At 36.5% G+C, this 26141-nt stretch overlaps 1 protein-coding gene across 5 annotated transcripts in view; it reads right to left on the reverse strand.

Annotated features, from left to right (window-relative positions):
- Positions 1-26141, reverse strand: part of REV3L (REV3 like, DNA directed polymerase zeta catalytic subunit) — a 169158-nt gene that overhangs the window by 100924 nt on the left and 42093 nt on the right. For all 5 annotated transcript variants that reach the window (XR_015726081.1, XM_045798487.2, XM_045798486.2 and 2 more), the window contains 3 exons: positions 16173-16362; positions 10925-10999; positions 5275-5435 (listed from right to left, as the gene is read on the reverse strand). Coding sequence is in view for 4 of the 5 variants with exons in the window: in XM_045798487.2 (XP_045654443.2) it covers positions 5275-5435; positions 10925-10999; positions 16173-16362 (426 nt within the window). In the remaining variant the exon portion in view is untranslated. The remainder of the gene's footprint in view (positions 1-5274; positions 5436-10924; positions 11000-16172; positions 16363-26141) is intronic.

Raw genomic sequence — 26141 nt, forward strand, 5'->3', positions numbered from 1 at the left:
CCCTTTTATATATATATATATATGTATTATACATATATATATAAATAAAAATAATTTTTCAATTGTGGATGGTAAAAAATGTAATATAAAATACCTCTGTGGTGCTCAAAATATTTACTCTATTTACTTTATATACTTCACCTTAACAACTACAGTAATTAGCACCATTTCCATTTCATCTGACACCTGATTATATAACTGCAATACTGAGAAAAAACTGTATATGCATATATAATATTAAAATTTCTAAATCTTTTTTACTTTTGAATTTACTCTATTTTCAAAAGTAAGACTACATTACGTACATTAACTTGTCTTATAAAATAAAAGTTTTAAGTTATGCATATATATGTAATATATATTAATTTACCATAAGAAGGTAACCGTCAATTTAACTGTAATGTGTCTGAGAAACATGATAAAATAAAGAAGTGATTCACTTATTCTTTCCATGATTTCACTATAACCTTTTATACAAAACAAGCAAAACAAAACAAAACAAAACCTGAGGGCCATTTAGTATAATGAATTAAAATTTATATTTTAATTCATCATACTTGCATCAATTTCCCTGCTTTTAATTTCCCCTAACTAAATTTCATGTATTCCTGCCTTTGAATTGTAAAAATTTTCCCTCTCTTGAAAAAAATTCCTTCTAATTAACATTCTAATACTCATCTAACTTCTATAACTAAAATAAATGGCTTACATATATTTTGACAACTCAAACTGTTCTCATGCTTTTTTCCTACTGGAAATAAACTTTTGTTAAAATTACCTCCTTTTCCTATAAATACCTCCTGTTCATAGTCTAGAATCTTTTCCATTCCTGAATCCTAACTGAACTCTCATCTGTATTTGATACTGATAACCAACCTGTTATATTCCTTTATTCCCCCAATAACCTTTCTATTTTGGTATAATTTTACATTTATACAGAAGTTGCAGGGGTAGTAGAGAGTTTCTATGTATTGCTCACCAGGTCTCCCCTAATGTTAACATTTTACGATGGTACATCTGTCAAAATAAAGAAACTGACACAGACACATCAATATTAACTAAACTGCATGATTTATTTGAATTTCACCAATTTTTCCACTGTTGTCCACTTTTTGTTTCAGGATCCAATCTAGGACGCCACATTGCATTTAGTTATCCTGTCTCCCTAAGTTTCCTCTGGTCTATTTCTCAGTCTTTTTTTCATGGCCTTGAGAATCATGAGTACTGGCCAGGTAACCTGCAGTATGTCCCCCTACATCTGGGTTTGTCTGATGTTTTTCTCACCATTAGACTGTGGTAATGGGTTTCTGAGGTATCACAGAGATGAAGTGTCCTCCTCGTCACCTCATGTGAGGGGGTACACAATATCCACATGACACCACTGAGGATGTTAACCTTCAACAACTGGTTAAGGTGTAGTTCTATGGGTTTGATAAACATATAGACCCATGCAGTATCGTACAGAATAATTCCTTCACCCTAAAAGTTTCCCTGTACATTTGTTTTGCAGTCAATACTCCCCTCTCTTCCAATCCCTGGCAACCACTAATATGTTCTCTATTTCTATAGGTTTGCCTTTTCAGAATGTTATATGAATGAAATCATCCAATTAGTAGCCTTTTGGGTCTGGCTTCTTTCGCTCAGTAAAAAGCATTAAAGATTCATCAATGTTGTATGAATCAGTAGCTTGATGCTTTTTATTGATGAACAGTATCCGTATCCCATCGTATGGTTATATCAGTTTATCCTGCCCCAATGAGCGGACATCTTGGTTACTTTAGACTTCTAGCAATTATGAATAAAGCTGCTATAAACATTTGCATACAGGTTCTTGGGCAGACATAACTTTTAAATCACTTGGGTAAATGCAGAGGAGGGCAATCGCTGGGTCATATAGTCTACACGTAACATATGAGAAACTGCCAAACTGTGCTCCAAAGTGGTTGCACTATTTTGCATTCCCACTGGCAATGAATGAGAGTTACCATTGTTCCACATCCTTACCAGCATGTATTGCTAGTTTTTGGATTTTAGCCATTCTAACAGATATGTAGTGGTAGGTCTTTGTGGTTGTAATTTGCACTTCCCTAAAGATATATAATGTTAACAATCATCTTTTCACGTGTTTGCCATCATTACATCTTCTTCGTTGCTAGTATCTGTCCAGGTCTTTTGAACTTTATTTTTTAAAGATTTACTTATTTGAGAGAGCTTGAGCATACATGCACATGCTGGTGGAGGGGCAGAGGGAGAGATTCTTCAAGCAGACTCCATGCTGAGCGTGGGGGGTGGGGAGGGCTCGATCCCACAACCCATGAGATCATGATTCAAGCTGAAAGCAAGGTCAGATGCTCAACCGACTGACCAACCCAAGCGCCCCTCTTTTGATCATTTTTAATTGGGTTGCTTGCTTTCTTACTGTTGAGAGTTCTTTATATATTCTAGAAGCAAGTACTTAATCTGATATGGAATTTGAAAATGTTTTCTCCCAGTGTGTGACTATTATTAATAGTATTTTCCACAGAGCAAAAGTTTTTAACTTTGACAAAATCAATTCAGTAGTTTTTCTTTTCATGGATCGTATTTTTGTATCTTACCTAGAACCTCATTGCCAAATCCAAGGTCAGGCAGATTTTCCCTTTGTTTTCTTCTGTAAGTCTGATAGTTTTACATTTCACATTGAAGTCTAAGATCCATTTTAAATTAATTTTTATATAAGGAGTGAAGTATGGTTCTTTTATTTTTGTTTTCTGGCATCCAATGATTCCAGCACCATTTGTTGAAAAAACTATCCTTTCTTCACTGAATTACAGCTGTACCTTTGCCAAAGATAAGTTGATGTTATTTTTGTGGGTCTATTTCTGGGTTCTCTTTTGTTCCATCGGTCTACATGTCCATCCTTTTACCAATACCATGTGCTGTCTTGATTACTATAGCTTTATAATAAATAAGTCTTGAAATTGGGTAATGTGATTCCTTAAAGCTTTACTCTTGAAAATCTCTACACTGCCCCCCTCCCCACACCAAAAGAAGGATCTCCCAGAAATAACAAAGCCCTCACAAGAATTTGGGGAAACAATTCCTGTAGGGAAGAAAGTCAAGCAGTGAAATTCTCTCTCTCCTGCCTTTCTTATATCTTCTCTCTTCTTGCCTTTACTTTCTAGTCTTTTTCTCTATGGAGACAAAGAAAGATACTGGGCAGATAGCCTACTTCATCCTTTATTAGATGATTTCTACCTTGGGGATCCCATGGACCATTTACACAACTTGGTTTATATAGAATTTTATAAAATTCTAAGATTTTGAAATAATGAGAAAAATTGGCATTTAGTAAACTGTAAGTTGTTATCTAAAACAGATTATTATCTAGAATTAGTTATGAACAAATGAATTATTTTGGTGTACTTAAAAGGGAAGTCATATGTTGGTCTCAATGCTTCAATTTTTGTGCAACTAAAAAGTGTAATACTTAATATAAGTTGTCAATATAAAACAATCTCCTTTCAGAAGTAGTATTACTACATCTAAATTGTTTCACATAGGGTATTATTAGTATCATGGAGAGACACGAAAAACACAACTAAAAGTGAATATAACATTATATATTAAAGCATTGTAAATAGCATTGTATTTGATAAGGATTCTGAATTACAGTTTTTCAAATTGCATCTATAATCCCAACAATCGAATTCTTTGTAGGTCTTTGGTGCATGTGTGTGCGCACATGCAATGCGCACATCAAGTGTTCGCTAGGTTTTGCTCATAGAGACAGTTTTCTTGTGTGACTGGTATATTCTAAACTGTGTGAACATACTATATTTGAAATGTAATTTTTAGGAATAATTTAAGACCTGTAATAAAGAAAATTCTTCTACTGTACTAGAGGAATTTGCCTCCACAGGATCTGAGTGTATGACCAGACCATCACCACCTCAGATCAAGTTCTAGATCTGGGAATTTCTTTATTCCCAAGGAATTCAAACTGTGTTAAAGTGTCTCAAAGGTTGTTCCACTTCCTAGTTTGTAAGGGCATCTTACCCAAGAAGACCCTGGATTTTGTTTCTGCCTGTCTCATTTGGTAAGGCTGTCTCAATGGAGGCTCCAAATTCTCCAGGATGAGCAAACCCCTCAGGGCCAAGGTTGATTTTCAGCACTGTATTTCTTCTTTTGGCCAGTCTTTCTTTATTGTTTTGTATCTCTTTGATGCATTTAAGATTTTTTTTAATCTTCCTAGACTTTAAATTGTTTTTAATAGGACAGTTGATTATAATAACTTAGCCCACTACTTAGGGGGAAAAAAAATCCTGCCTGGTTACTTTTCAGAGCACAGTTTGGGTATTGTATAAGAAATGTAAGAAGTTAAACCAAAAAGAATAGCCAGTAAACTATGAGATAAAAAAAAAAAAAAAGCTAGCCTCTGGTTTAAGCTTGGCAGTGAAGGAAAAGAAATATTAAACTGTTAGAAAGGACAATAGCATTGTCAGAAAAAAAAATGTTGGGTTCATTTTGTTTCAAGCAGAAGAGAAAGAATTCAATGAGAACAAAAACAAAAGATGCTAGACCATTTGACCCAGAAATTCTATTCCTAGGTATGTGCCCAAGAGAAGTGAAAATATATGGCTACACAAATATCTGTGCATGAATGTTCAAAGCAGCTTTGTTCGTAACAGCCAAAAAGTGGAAACCCCAAATTTCCATCAGTTGATGAATCGATGAACAAAATGTAGTATGCTCATAAAATAGAGTATTATTTGGCCATAAAAAGGAATGAAACACTAACAGATGTTACAACATGGATGAACTTTGAAAACATTCGGCTAAATGAAAAAAAAAAAAACCCATATGATTCCACTTATGGGAAATACGCAGTCTGGCAAACACAAAGAGACAGAAAATAGATTAGTGGTTGCTCAGGGGTGGGAGGCATGGAAGGATTAGAGGTGACTGCTGAAGACTGCAAGGTTTCCTTTAGAGGTGTTGAAAATGTTTGTGAATTTGACTGTGGTGATGGTTGTACAACTCTGTGACTATACTAAAATGAATTGTTCATTTTAGATGAGTGAGTTGTATGGTACGTGAGTTATATTTCAAAAAGTTATTACCAAAAAACTTTTTAGATTCTTTTCCTGATAAACCCTAATTACCATTTTGCGTATTTCTTCTTATTCTTTATCCACTCAGCAGTTATTTTCTAAATATGTGTTACTTTATAAATCATCAATTACGTAACACTTGTTTCAAAGCTTTAATTTGAACTTGGGAAATTAACCTTACTTTTCCTTCTCGCTTTTCGGAACTTGACAGCAGCCAGATTTATTAAATTCATTCCATAGAGATTGTAGTCAATGAACAGCTGTAGGAGGTAGGGAATATGCGCTTCATGAGGCTGGTAAAATTTATTCATTATGGCTCCACTTTGCAAAAGTTCACATATCCTAAATTAGAAAAAAAAGTTATATCATAAAATTATGGTTCCTAAAATGTTAAGTGAAACATTACACTACTATAGAGAATGAAACACATTATATTAGCACACAGACTTTTTATTTTAATTTTACCAGAAATTTGTATTTTGTTAGAAATTAAATTTAGGTCAAGTTTTAAAGTAAGCTGCACACTCGAAGGACAAAAAAATTACTTGGATGAAGACTATTTTGACTCTGAAAACCAACTTAATACTAATTATATTTAAAAAAACAGAATATCAAAAGTTTTTAAAATATGAGCTTTTCCTGGGTGCCTAGCTGGCTCAGTCAGTGGAGCATGTGACTCTTGATCTTCAGGTTGTAAGTTTGAGCCCCAAGTTGGGTGTAAAGATTACTTAAAAATAAAATCTTAAGGGGCGCCTGGGTGGCACAGCGGTTAAGCGTCTGCCTTCGGCTCAGGGCGTGATCCCGGCGTTATGGGATCAAGCCCCACATCAGGCTCCTCCGCTAGGAGCCTGCTTCTTCCTCTCCCACTCCCCCTGCTTGTGTTCCCTCTCTTGCTGGCTGTCTCTATCTCTGTCAAATAAATAAATAAAATCTTTAAAAAAATAAAAAAATAAAAAATAAATAAAATCTTAAGAAAAAAAAAGAGCTTTTCCTTTTAAAAATTGAGAAAAACATTTTAGAAGATTACTACAAATGTTTTTAAAAAGGATTTATGACTCAAATTCACTACTCGGAAATATTACCATTTTAATATTTTTCTTCTCTTATTTTTCCTTCATGATGGGGAATACAAAAAATAGGCAATTATAAAAAGTGTAAGTGCTATGCAAGGAAGTATATGAAACATCTAGAAGTGGTATTAATAAGATAAAGGTACAGAAGTTGTTTCTGCAAAGCCTTCTTGAAGGGAAGTCTCCAAGCAGGAGACTAAATGATGAATTAAAGATACATCTTCTCTGAAGAAAGGGAAGAGCATTTCACACAAATAAAATTACATGTGAAGGGTCACAAGAAAACGTGGCTTATTTGGGAACTGAAATCACTGAGCGAGGCTTAGTGACAGAGGCTGTGGTGAGTGTGTCTATGGGGGCATGGGCTAGAGAGAGAATGAAAAGTCAGATCAGCACAGCCTATTAAGACATTCAAAGAGATGGCAGAATTTGCCTTTGAAGTGAAGAGCAGGAAAGAGAAATGACCAGGGTAACCGGAAAATACATAGGACTAGAGATAGGAAGTGAGAAGGCTATTGTGGAAAAACTAAGATGATGGCGGCTTTAATAAAGATCATGGCAATGTGTTGATTCAGGAGACATAAATAATAATGGTCAGGCCCTGATGACTGACTAGATGTGGAAGGTGTGGTAGAACGGGAGTTAGTCTAGATTTCTTGGTGGTGCCACATTTATTGAAATAGGAAGGACTGGAAGAAAACAGGTTTCTTTGCAGATTTTTCTGGAGGGAGATTAAGGATAAACTCAGTTTTAGACATACTGGGGTTTAGGTATCATAGGGTATTCAGGTAGATTTCCAGGAAAATACTGACAATGAATGACAATGAAAATGAGGACAAGAATAACGTTATTTACACAGCAGAGGCAGCTAACATATATTTAAGGACTAGGTACTGGACATTGTGTTATGTGTTTTAAACGCTTAATCTCAAGTAATCCTTGCTACGAACCTATGATACTATTATCCCCATTTTATAAACAGAGAAACTGAGTCTTAGATTAAAAACTTGTCTCAAATCACACAAATTAAAGTGGAAGAGCTAAAATTAAAATTTTCTCTATTTGTGCACCCTTACTCTTAACTGTAGAGCTATTCTATTTATCCAGAAGATGGTCTGATACATTGATCCAGAGCTCTGGAGGAAAATTTAGGCTATTGATATATACCTGGAAGTCAAATGCATAAAGATTAACAAAAAGAAAAAACAAACCAAACCATGAGAGTAGGTAATGCTGTACAGTGAGGAGAGAGTATAGAGAGAAAAGTTGAAAACCTAGGACATAACCCCAAGAACAGCTGCAGATGTTAAAAGAGGAACCAACAAAATGCATAAATATGAATGATCAGACAGGTATTAGGAAAATCAGAGGAGGCTTATATCAGAGAAAGTGAACACGTGGGGTTATTCTAAGAAGCACTATAAGCATGGACACACAGTCAAAATTTAAGGACAAAAAGGTCCATGGAGGTCTGATTTTGACCATGCAGATCCTCTGAAAGGGTCTAAGGAAATCCCAGTGCACACTTTGACAACCACTTTTCTAGACTGAGGCATTCCATTTTCTCTATGAAGTAGGAGGCAAAGCCTTGGGAGGGGCTTAACGTTTGAGTAGAGGGTGGAAAAAGGTAAGAAAATTAGAGAAAAGCAGAAATAAGGCAGGGCAGGGACCAGGTAAAGTTGAATACTGTGAATTCACAGTGGCATTTTTTTGTATCCTCCAGTAATCAGAAGCCAGAGTTTAGCAGAGAAAGAAAGTAAATAAATAGATTAACCCAGAATTGATGGTTTCACCTGGCAGACAAAGGAGTTTGAGAAGATAAAGAATAGAATCTGAGCTGGAAAGAAAAGAAATTAATTGCAGGAGAAGGCGATACAGAATGGGGCAGTAGTAGTGAGGCCAGGAGTTTAAAGCCTAAAATAAGAGGAGTGGGAGTACCTCAGGGACAGAGTCGAAAAGATTAACAAAAGAACACATAAAGGATGTTATTAGAGCCATGAAAAGGTTCTAAAACTGAATTATAGTGGTAAGTGCACAACTCAGTAAATTTACTTTTAAAAAAATCACTGAACTGTATATACTGAAAATGTGTGAATTTTGTGGTAAATTATATCTCAAAAATTTGCAAAAAAAAAGGAGACTGTAGTCAGAAACCAAGATGTTTCCATGTCTGCATTTAAAATCTCAGAGGGAGGGGCGCCTGGGTGGCACAGCGGTTAAGCGTCTACCTTTGGCTCAGGGCGTGATCCTGGCGTTATGGGATTGAGCCCCACATCAGGCTCCTCCGCTAGGAGCCTGCTTCTTCCTCTCCCACTCCCCCTGCTTGTGTTCCCTCTCTCGCTGGCTGTCTCTATCTCTGCCGAATAAATAAATAAAATCTTTAAAAAAAATAAAAATAAAAATAAAAAATAAAATAAAATCTCAGAGGTAGGACAAATTCCAGGGTGTGGTGAGAGTAAGTAGTTTAAGAAGAATGGAAGTAAAGCTCACAGGAGATGAGCAAGTAGAGAAAGCAAGAGGCCAGTCTCCAAATGATACGTATAGTATTCATTCATTCCATATAAAGTTATTGACTACTATGTGCCAGACACATATATTCTAAACATTAAGGATTAAGCATCAAACATAGCAGAAAAAATCTCTGCCTGTGGACTTACATTCTAGCATATTTATTTGAGAAAGTGAGCAAGTGAGCACAAGCTGGGGGAAAGGGCAGAGCGAAAGGGAGAAGTACACTCCCTGCTGAGCAGAAAGCTCGAGGACGAGGACGAGGAAGATGAGGACGAGGACGCAGGGCTTGATCCCAGGACCTTGGGATCATGACCTGAGCCAAAGGCAGATGCTTAACCCATTGAGCCGCCTAGGCACCCCTGTATGTGGAAATTTTAAAAAGAGGTTATGTGCGTATATGTACATACGTATGTATGAAAAATAAAAGGGCACACACCACACTCTTAAAAATTATTGAAAAAAGTTAAGAGCAAGGGTAAGGTAAGTTGTACATTAATGTTTTTCATATATACTATAGCCCACACAGCACCTCTAATGTGCCAGGCACTGTTCTGAGCGACTAAACAGATATTAACACATTTGATCATCAGAACAACATGCACTAATATCAACCTTATTTACAGATGAGGAAAATAAATCACAGATAGATTAAATAACTTGCCTAAAATCTCCCAGCGGGTAAAAAGTAGAGCCAGATTTTGAATACAGGTAATCTCTCAATAAATCGGGGAATTTCACATAGGCACTGTGATAAACTGATGATGTAATTTAAAGCAAACTTACTGGGAATAGTTTAGTAAGTATCTGAGTGCTATAGTCACAAGGAAGAAAAACAGATTAGATTTATACTTCATGTAGAGCGAGGCTATTTTTAAAGATGTATTCAAATTTTATTCATAGTTCCCCCTCTAGCACACTTGGGGATAAAAAGAATAAAAATGATTAAGGTTTACTCTCTTACTACTGTGTGTGCACAAGAGGATAAGAATTCAGTGATTATTCTTTTGGATTCCATGGATATGAGAAAGTGTGACCAAAGGGAAGTGGTACAAGAAACATCATTGTCTGTAAGTGCCTATTCTGAAAAATTGTTTTGGTACCCTATATAACAGAAGTTGTTTGGGATAAGGGTAGGAGCGGATTATACAGAAAACTAGTTTTCACTGGTTACTTGGAAAAGGGAATAACCATTGGGATGAAGGCAGTGATTCAGTGAAGCACTCAATTGGCCTAATTCAGAATAAACCTCACATCCTTGGTAGCTGTGCCTCTCTTAGTGCCTAAATTCACTCTGGGAAAACATTCAATTTTTGTCTTACCAAAAGGTTACCTTTTGAAACCTAGTACTTACTAGCAGAGAGATCTTTTGAAAAAACAACAGTCAGCACTTCTCCAAGGACACTTTTACTCTAGCTCATCACCACACAGAGTGAAAACCCTTGTTGTGAGCCCCAGAGGATGACTGAAGCCTTCTTTGTATGTGCCCTTCCTACCATCAGTAACTTAGGCTCCAGGACCATTGACAAAATAAGATATAGAAAGACTTACTGAGGAAAGGAAAAAAAACAAAACAAAACCAGAAACAAAACAAACAAAAAACCTGGGATATAAAATTTCACTAACATTAATAAAGAGTCAACAGGATTCTGAGTTCTCAGAAGCCCTTACACTCTGGCCTCACTCTCACATATTTCTTTTTGCTTTTAAACTAAAGAGCAAATTTCTCCTGGTATTGAACATTTGCTCTGGCTACTAAGATCCTACAAGGCAGCAGTCATCTCTCCTTATCTGCTTCTACAAGCTCTCTAAACCTAAGACAAAAAAGAAGCAGGAAGGGGCTATAAAGTAAGGTCCCTTCACTCTTTTTTTTTTTTTTTTTTAAGATTTTATTTATTTATTTGACAGAGAAAGATAGCCAGCAAGAGAGGGAACACAAGCAGGGGGAGTGGGAGAGGAAGAAGCAGGCTCCCAGCAGAAGAGCCTGATGTGGGGCTCCATCCCAGAACGCCGGGATCATGCCCTGAGCAGAAGGCAGATGCTTAATGACTGCGCCACCCAGGCGCCCCTCCCTTCACTCTTAAAACACCTTCTTCGAGGCCAAGCTATGGCTCTTCCTTTGCACATAAATATACATATTACGGTCTCTTTCTTTAAAAATGCTGCAAACTATATAATCCTTTCTTCTAGATTTTTCTTTTTATTATTAAAATACTTAAGTGATAGTTATACATATTTTTATTTATCTCGTACCTTTTCACCATTGCAGGATTGTAAAGATAGATCTTCATAAAGTGTCTTTCCTTCTCATGATAACCATAAAAAGGCCTGAAATAAAAGAAAAAGATATTTCAAATTATTTTCAGCATTCAGAGATGAAGTAATGCAACCTATTGCCCAAATTAGACTCAGGTGACCTAATTCAGTCTTAATTTAATATTACCCCAAGCCCCAAGAAACAAACAAACAAAATCATTCAAAATCTTTCAATTAAACCTACAACAGGTTAATATATACAATATTGAAATCCGGTTACTTCTTTTAAGAAGTTAACTTCTTTTAAGAACTCAAAATATTCTAGCATGAGCTCCATTTTTTCTGTCAAAAGCTATAGTTCTTCATTAACAAAGTCCTCTAATTAACAGCATTCATGTTACTTTGCTTATTTGTCTCTGTTTATTAATTTTGCAAGTTCCCTACCCAGAGACAATTTATACGTGTGTGTGTGCATAACACACATCCAACTCAAACGAAGCCTATGAAAACAGTGTAGACAGGAACTTAAGCGACTGAAAAGACCATGGCCTTACTTAAGGACCCTAATTACGTTGAGGCTGGATTTTTTTTCTCAAGGGCATTAGCTGGAATGGGGAAAGGAAGAAGCAAAAATCCACATGGTAAGGAGAGAAACAAGTCTTCAGTGCAAGATGAAATAAGTTGGCACATCATGTTACATCATTTCAGGAGGATCTGAAACTACATCAGTACCTCTGATATACAGACTACCGTAATCATTTTTTTTTCTTAAGTATACTCCATGCACAACATGGGGCTTGAACTCACAATCCTGAGATCAAGAATTACATGCTCTATTGATTGAGCCAGCCAGGTGCCCCCAGACTATCACTTTCAAAGGTGATATAATTAGAAATAATACATAAACAAGTATGAATTTGCATACAAAATAAAAAGTTTTGTATCTCCCTAGAGTTTATTTGTAAATAAGTGGTTGGTTAAAGCTTTAGGTGGGTAAACCCATTCACTTTCATTTAAAAAATACTGTCCCTTTATAACAGGCACTAGACAGAATTTATCCTCATTAGTACACCATTTCTGTCATGTCTGACAGTGTGGTGGACATCAAATACAGGAGTAATTTGGCAGCAGAGTATCATTTGGAGTATAAACTTCCCCCCTCCCCAGCTATTTTAAGCTTTTAGGTCAGCGCCATCTGTATGATTGTTGTAAAGCAATTTCTATTAAAAAAAAAAATCCAACTATTTACCAAGGCCTAAAAGAGGTTCTTTATCTCATCCTTGCCACTCATGCCAACCTTGTGTCATATCACTCTTCCTTTAGCCATCCTAAACATTTTAGTCCCTCTAACTTACTCCACTCTCATGTAACTTACCATTCTTTCTGCCGAGAAAGCTTCCTGGGAACCCTGGCATGGTTTGCTTTCAATCTTCATTCAGATTTCTACTTAGACTCACTTCCTCATAAAAGCCTTCTCTGATCCTCACTCCTTATCCCTTACCCTTCTTTACTCTACCTCCCCGCCCACTTTTTTTTTTTTTTTATAATACTTAACCACTTTCTATCTAGTTTGCCACTGTTTACCCCATTTTTGTTGCCATGAAACAAAAACACGTTACATGAATAACTTCATTCTGTCTCACTGGCAAAATTCAACTATTTATTCCTCCTGCTATGGTATTTTTCACATAGATAAATATAATTCTCTATCTGGAGACATGAGTTATTTTTAGCCAGATAAATGGGGGAAAATAAATTTGCAGTGTAGTACACATTATCTTTGTTTTGTTTTGGTTTTGTTAACAATCTTTAGGGTTTTACAATTCGAATTTCATAAATTTCAAAAACTGAATATAAGTTAAGACTATCAAATCTCTAAAATTCTTTATAAATCTAGGATTCTTTTTTCAGATCTACTGCCTCAAAATAAAGCCTGGAAATTCTATAAATTCCGTTTTCTGCTTCTGTATAATCTAACTGGCAATCCTTACTTCCTGCTGTTGGCTTCAGTTGCTTTTGCCAAAAGAATTCCTCAACAGGGAGATTCTTTGGATGGAAAAAAGCAGAATGGAACAGAGTTTGTATAGATATTTTATGCTTAAAAAATATCTGATAACTGTTTTTTTTTTTAACATAACAGTAAGAAGGAAAATGAAAATGGATAGCAAAAGACCTCAATTAACTTAAGATGGATTAAGAATCTCTTTATAGGGTATTTTCTAGAATCATGGCAGCTAAATGGCAAGGAATTCCAGAAATGAGCCTAAGGTCAGAATCCTATCTCTCGACCTAGCCTCAGGATAATGCATTATCTATAAAGACTGGAATTAAACCTGTACAAATTTTTATTTGGTAGCTATGTGCAACCTTGTCTAAAGAAGTAGAAAAATTGAAAGACTAAAATTATCATAGAAATGAAAATGTATGGTAAGAAAAAGGGGATCCAGGTTAGGAAAAAAATTAGAGTAAGAGGTAAAAGAGAATGGCAGCCATAGAACAGCTCATCTTTTGCCTCAGGTATTCAGATTCTTAAAAACATGGTGATGCCTTTAAGAAAATACCCATTAAAAATACAGAAAGACTGGTGAGTAGGGTGCCTAGCTGGCTCAGTTGGTAGACACGTGACTCCTGATCTCAGGGTAGTGAGTTCAAGCCCCATGCTGGGGAAAGAGCTTACTTGAGGGGGGGGAGGGTGAAAGACTAGTAACTATTCATTTTACTAGGCTGTTTGGAAATTCAACTTTGAAATGAGAATATGTATAGGAAAGTTCTTAGAAACCATTAAACATAAAAAAATTAGAATATAAAACTGATAATTATCTTTAACCTAATTGTCACTATCATAGGACAGGTGTGAACTTCTACCTCATTCATTTATGCAACCAAATAGTTGCTGAGCCATATTTACTAAGTGCCCAACACCATACAAAGTGCTAAGGATGTAATGGTCGACAAAACAATAGTCCTTTTTCTTGTGGAGCTTACATGCTGGTGGGAGAAATACATAAAATTAAGTAAATACATAAAAATTAAGAAATACATAAAAATTAAGTAAACAAATAACTAAAATAATTGCCAACTATATTAAGTGCTGAAGGAAACAAAGAATGGGCAGAGATACAGAATAACAATAGTGACAACCTATTTTAAGTAGGGAGGTCAGAGAAAATATCTCTGGAGAGGTGAAGGATTTGAAGGATTAGAGAACGGTAAAGCATTCAAGGAAAGCAAACTGCATGTATGAAGCTGGGAAAGAGCTCAACACATCAGAGAAAGTAAAAGAAGACCCATGTTTCTAGATGGAGCATACTGAACAAAATTACAGAGGTAGGCAGGGGTCAGATCACACAGGCTGTGGTTAGAAACTTAAATTCATTTCAAGAACAATATGAAGCCATTCAGGGATTTTAAGTGATTTTAAGAGGATCCAATGTTTATTATAAGAAGAGTAGGTTTGTGGCTCTGGAGCAAGACAAAAATAGAAGGAAATTCGATTAAAAAGAAACTGTGATGGTCCAGAGGAAAGCCTAGATTAAGGTGGAAGTAGGAGAGAGACTTAAGACAGATTTCACATAAACATATCAAACTCAAAATATTCTAGCATGAGCTCCAAATCGTTCCTGCCAGCCTGCTCTACCTGCACTTTCCATCCTTTTAGCAGCATGGACTCGAATTTTTATAGTCATCTTTGACTCGTGTCACAACCTTCTTCCAATCAGACAGCAAAACTTATTGACCCCAACCTCAGAATACGTCCAGAAGCTGACCATGTCTCACTACTCCCATTACTACCCAAATGCGAGTTACCATATTTTCTCATCTCACCCAGATTAATGAAACAGAGTCCTAATGCTCTCCACTGCTTCTTACCCTTATCCCCCGATGATCTCCTTTTCACAGAACTGCTAAAGCAATCCTTTCAAGTTTAAGTTAGATCGTGGCTAGAGTAAAAGTCAGAGTCCTCAGAACAATACACTGTAGTGGTTCTCAAACTTCGGTGTGCATCAGAATTATTACAAAGGCTTATTAAAACGCAAATTGCTGGGCCCCACCACCAGAGTTCTGATTCATTAGGTCTAGTGTGGGACCCATGGATTTATTTTAAGTTCCCAGGTATGTTAATCTGAGTCCTCTGAGAAGTAGATGCCAATATATGCAAGAAATTTATCAGGGGAAACACCTATGAGAGAAAATGAGGACAGACCCAGAAGAGACTGGGATAGCCACCAAACTTAGATACACAACTGATGCCATGTGAAAGAGACAGGGACAGAGGGAAGATCAGTAGAAATGTCTTCTATTGTAATGTGATTCTAGATTCTAATTAAAGTGCAGAAATGCTTTCAGAGAGTTCTGGAGTATCTCCCAGGAACAGGCCTGCCTTAATATCCTTACCAGGCTTAGCCATTGGCTAGGAGTAGCCTATGGAAAGTAGCTTCAGTTCATACGGAATGATAGATTTCAAGGTAGTAGTGGGGCCGTTGTTCAATTACGCTCCCTGTATTTGGAGATCTGACAGGTGCATTCTCATAGCTGTCAAATCAGGTAAAGCTGATGCTGGTGATCCTGGAAACCATACTTTAAGAACCACTGGCCGACATGATCTCCATCCATTCATATCTCTCCAACCTCATTTTGTCCTACTCTTTGTCCTCCATTCTAGTCACCTCCATGTTATTCCCACTCCTTCACCTTCAAGTCTTTGCTCAAATGTCATTTACCTTGTCAATGACACCTTCCCTGATTACCCTATATAAAACTGCCACCAGTCCACTTCCTTACCCTACACTATTGATCCATCATATCCTGCTCTACATCTTTGTTCCATAGCACTATCATGTAATAAATAAATAAATTAATTTCATGTCATATCTATTGGTTATTTTCTGTTTCCCACTACTAGAATGTAACCTCCATGGGGGCAGAGATCTTTGTTTTGTTCACCAATATATCCCAAGCACCTAGAATAGTGCCTAGCACATGGAAGGCGCTCAATAAATATGTGAAAATAAATTACATGAATTTCTACAGTTCTAAGAAGTGGAGAAATGGAAAAGGTTAAACCATCTATCTTTCACTGCAATAAAAATTTACTTTAAAAAATTACAGAATATTTGCCTTACTTCCATTACATTAGAAGTAAAAGAAAAATAAACAGAGTATCTTTGCATCAGACGGGTTTTCTTTACTTGGAATGCTACTAGAAATACAGATAAAGAAATTTAAAAAGTTAACATATACTTACATTCCTGATACTAATGACACTTTGAAAACGTGCTGAGCAGTGGAAGATGGATTGCCTAAAGCCACATTAAGTGCTCTGTCGATACTGAATGCCATCTGAGAAAGATAGCTTTCTGGCTGCTGTCCATAACCATCGTATGGGACATAGAGGTAAGGAAAGATGCCATGCAGATGAAGACATGTCTTCTGACCTAAAATGTAACACATCATAAAGTTTAGTCTTGAGATGCATTTTAAAATTTTAACATTACAACAAAGCTCAGAATGCAAATCATTTAAATGTTCTAATGACAACACAGCTTATCTAGGATAAGAGTTGAAGAAAATTAACCCATAATTAAAGCCACCTATGTTAACTACATTTTACAACAGAACATTTAGAAGCATTTTATAAACATAAGCATTACAGTATGACTGAAATAGTTTTGGTGAAAATACGTTTGAATATTTTACCCTCACAATCTCACTGGTTTTATATACTTCACTGAATCACCCTATCATAATACCACTTAGCACAGTGTTATGAATCTTACAGAAACTCACTGAAATTTTATTAAATAAACCAATGCATGTCTGTCTTAACATAAAAATTTTCAAACAAGAGAATTCCCTGAGACAGAGACTGCTCTGGGAGAAAGGAGAGGGTAAAAGCAGTTCCAGTATGTAGAATTTTGCTATAAGGGTATGGAGGGGGGTTTTGGGAAGGGTAAAAATGACATTTTGCTATTAAAAAACAAAACAAAACAAAACAAAACCAACCAAAGAAGACAAAAACAAAGCAAAAGAAAACCTCTACATATCATTTGTCCGTAATGGACCTCTAAGATATCTAAACTGCACATTTGGTGGAGTGGGACGGTGGGAAGACAAAATGATAGGTGAAAAAACAAGCATGCACACTTCCCAGGAAGCCGTTCTATCAGGCAAGGTGCAAAAGGGGTAAATGGTGCTGACCTGCTAACAGACAATCAGGTACAGCTATGATAAAGAAAGTAATATGAGTAAGAACCCACGAAAGAAGTGCCACAGAAACAGTAATGTATCCATGACAAGGTTGAGTAACAACAGCACCAACAAAAAACAGATGTACCATTACTCTCATGAATCTGGCAGGGCTGTACAGAAGTGGTTCCCGTCCTCAGAGCACTGTCCCTAGTTCCCTTTGGGTACATGCCATTTGTCTACTTTAAACAGGGAGAACGGCAGTGATGGAAAAACATATCCATTTTTCTCATACTGTCACTATCACTGTACTGTCCTGCCAACACAATCCTTAGGCTTCTTCTCCATCCCTTATCCCACTCTGCTTCACTGGGCTTTTTTTCTTTTTTGGTAGGAAGGTAACTATTTGTTTGCTTACTATATCCTATTTATAATGATTTATAAAAAATACACAGAAATAGTTCTATGTTCTGTTGATATCTTATATTTCACATGTTCTATAGTGAATAACATTGGTTTATTTTATTTTTAAGGTAGAGCTATAACAGAATTAACAAATAAACCTGGAACAGTTATTACATAGAGCATGCAAAATCGGAAAGACCAATCACACAACGGAGTAAGATCTATACCCTCTCAAGTGCAGTATTCTGATTTCAACTACCAACTTTCACACTTCTGAAGAATTATAAATTGTGCTGTTAGACTGGTTTCGATTTTTAGCAGCAGTTATGTTGCTTAATTTCAAAGGAATGGGGAAAAATAAAACCTTCTCACTTAAAAGCAAATTCTTTGATTATTTTGTTTCTTTTCAAACATGGTATTATCTGCTAAATACTGCAATTTCTTAATTCTTCAAATAGAAAAAAAAAAAAACCAAAGTGTAACGATGAGTGAGTCTTTAAAAATATATTTAACTAATTTATTGATGATCTACTCGAATGCTTTTTAAACATCTCATGAAAAATGTTATATCCATTACCATTCAGGACATAAACCACACGCTGGTTAAGAGCAAGTAGCATGCTAAACCATGGGGTAAGGAAGGTGGGGAGACAGAGAAGTATCCTCCTTTAAACTGACAAATCTAAGACCAGTGATTACAGAAATAGTGTAATAGGGGGCGCCTGGGTGGCACAGTCAGTTGAGCGTCTAATCTTGCTTTTGGCTCAGGTCATGATCTCACGGTCATGAGATCCAGCCGCCTGGCATCGGGCTCCATGCTCAGTGTGAAGTGTGCCTAAGACTCTCTCTGCCGCTTACCCCTGTGCATTCTCTCTCTCAAATAAATAAATCTTTAAAAAAAACAAGAAAAAGAATTAGTGTAATAGTATATCTTATAAGCAATTTTCTAAATTCCTAAGATACTAATTTTACAGTCCGTATATCTCAATAATGGAAATTTGGATAAATTTTACAAGAAATAATTATAAAATCTGATTTGTACTAAGTTTCTTTATAGGGAGGGTGTTCAAAGTTCACAGAATTTTTTAAAAATCCCCACTTTTCATCTCTCCTGTGAAGTAGGGACCAAACACATTATCCTTCTATTTCACAGGCTTTGAAACTACAATAATTTGTGGTGTATGACTTAGGAAAAAAGTAGAAATGATTTATTCAGCAGGCACCGAACTAATAAGTGCTTTACGTATATTCATTTCTAAAACATTTAAAAACTTTGCGAGAATTACAAAGGTTAACTTTCCCCAATCACATACCTACTAGGTAATTGAATCAAAATTTAAAAGCAGATCAATAAAATCTAAAATCAACACTCTTTTCATTTAACCATGCTGGTTCAATTTTTTAAAAAGTGAATGTTGGCTTCCTTAATCCTTAACTCCTCCGTTCTTATTTTGTAATGGAAATGTCTGTTTTCTTATCTGACTCTCCCATTTGAAAATTCTTTGGTGCTGGTGCTGCGTTTGAATGATCATAATATCCCCAGGACCCAGCACAAAGCACATAATATGTGCTTAATAAATACTTATTAAATGGAAGAACAAACCCTCAGCAAAACAGAGTAACCGCTTAAGGAGAAAGGAATGGTGTAAAAGCCTTGAGTATCTGAAAAAACAAATCTACGAAAACAGAGGGACTTTGCTACAATTAAGGATTACAGAGTTATAGGGGGACATAGGTGTTGGGAAGAGTCCCCAGCTTACTGCACTTTCCTACCCTGAATAACCCAAAGTCCCATGCAAAGCTGCAATCACTACATCAACACAGATGTACCTCCCTCTGGTTCTCCAGCAGCTAGGGATGGCTCAGTGCCTTACCACTTTTCCTCAAGAACAACCTCCTGAAGAACACAGCGCAAGAATTCTTGGCATTGCACTTAATGGTTCTAATATAAAATGAGTATCACAAAAAAGAAAATGATGAGAAACAAAATAAGAAACTCAAAAAGTTAAACTAGGAATAAAAATTGTGTAAAAATCAATGTGAGATTCCATTTCTTTTTGGCAACAGGTCTTTTATTATCGTAAAATTTGTACTTCCGTAATAGCACTGCTTTATCTTAACAAGATACAAACCACTTCTATACACTTCCCTCCACCAGCTCTACCCCACACAAATGTGTGGGGCCAACAGTGTACGGTCCCCTGAAGATAAGCTATTCTGCTCTACCCCCATCAGTTAGGATTAGATCCAGCTATGAGAAAACACCCTAAAATCAGTGGCTTAAGCATTCAATTAATGGTTTCTCTCTCATAATATTAGTCCAGAGCTAGGTAGCTGGTATACTGCACATTCAGGCTTTTGCAACATCTAGTTAGTTGCCTAGTTGAGAACTTGTGACTTCAATCCAGAGGATTTTTCACTATACTCCAAAGTGCTCCACACACAGGATTCTTTTAAAAACGTTTCTATAAAATTAGTGGAAGCTATGTTATTTTGAAACCTTGCTAAATGATTTGGGATTCTAAAAAGGTTTAGAATATTAAGCTATGTCTATGTAACATGTGGATCCAAAGAAGGCAACCAACTGGAATTCTTTATGTCCCTAATGTCTGAATGTCCCCTTCTTGTCATGTCAAACTGAATTAAGGCAGCAAACTCAGTAGCAATAAAGACTGCTGTTGGGAGAGTAAGCCTACACACACAGGTTTCAAAATTTTTTAAGAGTTTGGGCTTTCCAGGGGCGCCTGGGTGGCGCAGTCGTTAAGCGTCTGCCTTTGGCTCAGGGCGTGATCCCGGTGCTCTGGGATCGAGCCCCACATCAGGCTCCTCCACTGGGAGCCTGCTTCTTCCTCTCCCACTCCCCCTGCTTGTGTTCCCTCTCTCACTGGCTGTCTCTCTCTGTCAAATAGATAAATAAAATCTTTAAAAAAAAAAAAAAGAGTTTGGGCTTTCCAATTTGACTGATGTTGCCTAATTCAGAAACTGCAATAAAGTTGTTCAGGAAAGCACCACAGAAACTTGTCACAGTATAACTGCTGGCTTTTAAAGACACCATGGCAAAACTGTGTGGAGTTGGCTACTTCCAACTCTGTGTAAGTCGGACTTCTATAACTAAGTAGGTGCCTCTGTAACAGCCAGTACTTGGGTACTGTGAATCTAATCTTTTACAGAATTTAGATGGACACTAAACATTAAGTCCTCTGTATTCCAACTTTTCTTATGTCATTTTCCCACATTTTCTTCTGCATTTTAAGTGCCTAGATTCGGTCTCTTAAGTTGTGCATCTAAAGTCTTACTAGTTTTTCCATAGAAAAAATACCTGTATTTTTGTAGGTACATTTTTGATAAATAGAAAGATTAAATGTACCATTCCTCGAATTCTGAGGTCTGCAAGTTTTTTTCTGAGGCAGATACTAAATATTTTAGACCTTATGGGCCATACTGTGTTTGATACAACTACTTAACTCTGCCACCGTAGCCAGAAAACAGCCATAGACAATACATAAGTGAACAGGTGTGGCTGTGCCATTCCAGTAAGATTTCATTCATGAAAACAGGCAGTGGGAAGGATTTGGTCCATGGATAGCAGTTTGCCAATCGCTGCTCCAACTGATTAGACTTCATCATCTAGAACAGAAAAGCTTAATGTCTTCTTTTTTTCTTTTCTTTTTAAAATAAGCTGACTGGTCACCACAATCAAAATCATGCTGGCCTAAGAGTATCCTAGGAGACTGAATAAGAAATGCTTATTTTGTAACTTGCAACCCTATCTCCCAAATCTCAAACTCAATATACACAAGATTTTAAATAAAACTCTACAGAGCTATCAAATAGAAAACCTTGGTATGTGAACAGGAAAGTGTGTATTTATGGAATTTTTCATATTTTCTTCTTGGAATATCTCTTTTTAAGTTTTATATCACTGTCATTACCTCTATCTGTATCCCTCCAAGCAAAGTCTTTCTTCGCTTCTCTCTAAAGCTTCACTCTTTTTTTCCCCATTTCCACAAAACCAAACAATGAACCAAGTAAAACTAAGAATTATATCATCTACTATCATCTAAGAAAAAAACAAGACTGTACATGAAGATTAAAATATTAAGATGCTGAGACAGTATTACCAATAATAAAAAAAATTAAAGACATTATAAATTTCCAAAAATAGGAGATTAATTATGATATATCTACATCATGTCTATGGCTCTCATACCAATTCCACTTACTGCCTATTTTCATAAATACAAATTTATTACAACACACCACATCCATCTGGAATGGTCTGCTGCTGCTTTGTTACTGGCAGAGTTGAGTAGTTACAACAGAGATCTAGCCCCCAAAACCTAAAATACAAACTATATGGTCCTTTACAGAAAGTCTGCCAACCTCAGCAACAAATGGTGTTGAAATATATTTCCTGGCATGAAGAGATGTTTACGATATATTTATTTCAGGTGATATTCAGGTTTATTTCAATTATAAAGATATATATAACACATTGAGATAATGATTATTTTCTTTTTGCTTATATATATTTTCTAATTATTATACAATTTCTGTAAGAGAGACGCAGGAAGACGTCATCTACTTCTAAATGACCCACAAATTAAAACAAAACAAAACAAAACAAAACAACCACCACCAGGTGCCTGGGTGGCTCAGGTGGTTAAGCATCTGCCTTCGGCTCAGGTCGTGATACCAGGGTCCTGGGATCGAGTCCCACATCAGGCTCCCTGCTCTGTGGGGAGCCTGCTTCTCCCTCTCCTTCTGCCTCTCTCTCTCTCTCATGAATAAATAAAATCTTTAAAAAAAACCCACCATCAACAACAAAAAACTATAATAATTAACTTTACAAAGGGCATATGTATATAACTTTCTGCTAAACAGTTCCTCTTCATTTTCTCCTTTGTAAATAATGCTTTGGGGTTTTACATTTATCCACGCCATTTTATTTCTTCAACTAAAGTATACATGGCTTTATTTAGATTCATTGGCTTTGGGGTGCCGGGGTGGCTCAGTTGGTTGAGCATCTGACTCTTGATTTTGGTTAAGGTCATGATCTCAGGGTCATGGGATCGAGCCTTGCATTGGGCTCCATGCTCAGCATGGAGCCTGCTTGTCCCTCTCCCTCTACTCCTCCCCCAGCTCTCTCTCTCAAATAAATAATCTTTTAAAAAAATCATTGACTTTAAGTTATCAATCCCACATTACTAACAGAACTATATCCCTCAAGCACCAGATGTTTCAAAGGTCTGTTTATACATCTATTTTTGCATTTCCAGTGCTAAACACGATTGGTTTTTTTCATTCATAAATGTAGGCATAAATTCTCTACTCTTCAAATACTTTGTGAAAGTCCAGCATTAGGTGTTAGACCATAGGTTGCTTATAATCACAGTCCCTGAACTCATGAACTTGTTATGTTCTATTCAGAGATAAAGATGAGTAAGTAGGCAATTACAGTATGGCAATTCTATATCCAAAAGTATCTAACTCAGATTTGTGAGAATATAGAAAGGATTCCCAGAGGAAGCAACAGAAGAGCAAAATGAGAAAGAACATTGTGGTGTATACAACAATCTGAAAGCAAATGATAATATGCATGGTCCAGGAACAGGAAAAATGTAGTTAGGAAGGAACAAAGCGCTCAATGGAGAAAAAGGCAAAGTGTGCATGTGTAAGTGTGAGTATGTGTGTGTGTGCGCGTGCGTGTAGATTCTGTGACCTGTGTGGATTTGCATTTTATAAAGTTCCCTGTGGGCACATTGTGGGAGAAGCTAGGGATAGAGCTTTAATAGGGAAATATGTTTAGAAGGTTGCTGAAGTAATCAGGAGAGAGATGTCCGTAGAGATGGAGAAAACATCAAGAAGGACTTAGGGCACAGAATTTAGAGGTAACTGACTGAAATTTGGGAGTAGGATAAAAGAGAAACACTCAAGGATGATGCAGATTTTTTGGTTTAGGCAGCTGGATAGATGTGAATGTTATTCAAAGAAAACTGAGAAAGAAGAGTAGGCTGATTTCTATTTTGAACTTGTGGAATTTTACATGTTTATAGAACTTCCAAATGGAGATTTACATTAAGCACAATTAGGTACACAGATGTTGAGCTTAAGAGAGAGATCTGGGTAGAGAAGAAGACATTATTTGGGAGTCTGAATAACAGACGGGTAAATATGCTCAAGAGAATACATAGATAAAAGAAGGGGTATAGGTCAGAAACTTGAGGAATAGTAGTATTCAAGGGAAGAATAAAGGGTTTTGATTTATGTGGGATATGAGAGAATGAGCCCCTGAAATGGCTGCCAGACAAGAAAGAGAAGTAACAGTGAATATTTGAAAATAGAAGCATGTTAGCCATGGAACCAGAAAGTTCCAAGGGTCCTTGAGAAATGTGTAAGAGAAACGCAAGCAATGAGAGACTGGATCAGAAACTGGGAGAAGGATGTAGATAAAATGTACAATATGATAAATGTACAATGTAGATAAAATGTAGAAATGACAAAAAACACTTCAGAATGGCAGAGGAAGAACCTTTAAAAACCTGCTCCTCCATAACAGCAATAAGAACACTGGTAAATTCTGTCAAAATAAACTTTTTTCAGTGTTTTGGAAATAAATTAAAAGGCTTGTGACAATCCAGCAAGTGTTCGTTCAAGAAAACCAGTTGAATCTTAGCAAGAACAGCAAGGTTTGTGGTTTTCTAACTTGCCCTAATCCAATCTCCTCTGCCTGCACGCCCCCCCAACACCCCCAGCTCCAGAGTAGCTGTGAAAACAGATAGCCAAGCAGGCGCTGGAGAGACCAAAATAGATTTGCAGTTCCCCAAAAGCCTGATCACGAGAACACTGTCACTATTTGACCTGCTTGGTAGGTAGCTCACTGAAAAGCTCCATTCTCAGGACTTTTATTTGATCAGACACAGAGCTCACTCCCTGTGTATAGTCCTATGTGTAGGACTTCATGGAAAACAATCAGCAGCAACTGTTTAACATCACAGTTGCCTGAGGGAGTTTTACCAGTTGCAGCTAACAAAAGGCTGAACAAAAAACTTAAAAGGAAAAACTGAGGACTGAAACATCCAGAAGAACTTGAAAGTCTCTGACATAGTTCTGGAAATTTAGAAGGTTATGCACATGTGTGGAGCTGTGCACATGCGCAGGAAGAGCTGAGAAGGCCCTAATCTTTCACTATGGCTGACCTTGAGGCTCTGCACCAATACACGTACATACAGAGCCCCTCAACAAAAAGTGGAAGGAGACCTATTAGCTCAAGGCATTTAAAGGAATTTCTGGTCATTAACTGACCAATAATCTAACTGAGCAGAGACTTCAAAGAATAGAGACTGTATAGAATTAATCCATGAAAGTCACTAAAGAAACAAACAACATAACCAACAATAGAGCAATAATAAATCTTGGGGATAGGGAAGAATATGCTTTTCCTTAACTGTCAAATTATTTAAAATGTCTAGTTTTGAACAAAAAAGGATAAGACATACAAAGAAAAAGGCATGGAAAAAAGGAGTCCATAAAACTGTCTCTGAAGAAGCCCAGACATTCAACTTACTAGACAAAGACTTTAAACCAGATATTAAAAATATTTCAAAGAACAGGGGTGCCTGGTGGCTCAGTGGGTTAAGCAGCTGACTCTTGGTTTTGGCTTAGGTCGTGATCTCAGGGTTGTGAGACTCAGCCCTGCATCGGGTTCTGCACTCAGAAGTCTATTTGAGATTCTCTCTCTCCCTCTCCCTTTACCCCTCCCCCCTCAAATAAATCTTTAAAAATTTTTCAAAGAACAAAAGGAGAGCATGTCTAAAGAATTAAAGGAAAGTTTGAGAATCATGTCTTACCTAACAGAAAATATAAATGAATAGACAGAAATTATTTAAAAAATCAAATAGAAATTTTGGTGTTGAAAAGTGCAACAGAAATGAAAAATTTACTGAAGAGGATCAAGAGCACATTTGAACTAGGACAAGTATCAGTGAACTTGAAGACAGGCCAGTTGACATTTTCCAATCTGAGGAACAAAAAAAAAAAGTAATGAGGAAACATTAACAGAGCCTCAGAGATTTATGGGATTCCATCAAGAATACCAACATATACATAATGTGAGCTTCAGTAGAAGAGACAGAAAAAGCGATGGGATATTTGAAAAAAGAATGGCCAAAAAAATTCCCATATTTGACTGAAAACATTAATCTGCGTATTTAAGAAGCTCAATAAACTACAGGTAGGAGAAACTCAGAGATCCATGACAAGATGTATCATAACCAAACTGCCAAAGACAAAGAGAAAATCTTGAAAGTGACAAAAGAAAAGCAATTCATCATGTACAAAATTTCCTCAATAAGGTTAAGAGCTGACTTATTAGAAACCATGGAGGCCAGTAGGATGACATAGTCAAAGTGATGAAAGACAAAGATTGTTAACCAAGAATTCTATATCTAGCAAAACTACCCTTCAAAAACAAAGGAGAGCTGGGTGAGGTAGGAAGCAAGAAAAAATTAAGATGTTCCCGGCTAAATGAAAATTGAGAGAATCTGTCACTAGCACGGCTAACCTACAAGAAATACTAAAGGGAATCTCATTCCAGGCTGAAATGAAAGGACAATAGACAGTA

The sequence above is a fragment of the Ursus americanus genome, chromosome 11 (assembly GCF_024610735.1).
Source record: "Ursus americanus isolate L20-20 chromosome 11, mUrsAme1.1.p, whole genome shotgun sequence".
NCBI classification, from domain to species: domain Eukaryota; kingdom Metazoa; phylum Chordata; class Mammalia; order Carnivora; family Ursidae; genus Ursus; species Ursus americanus.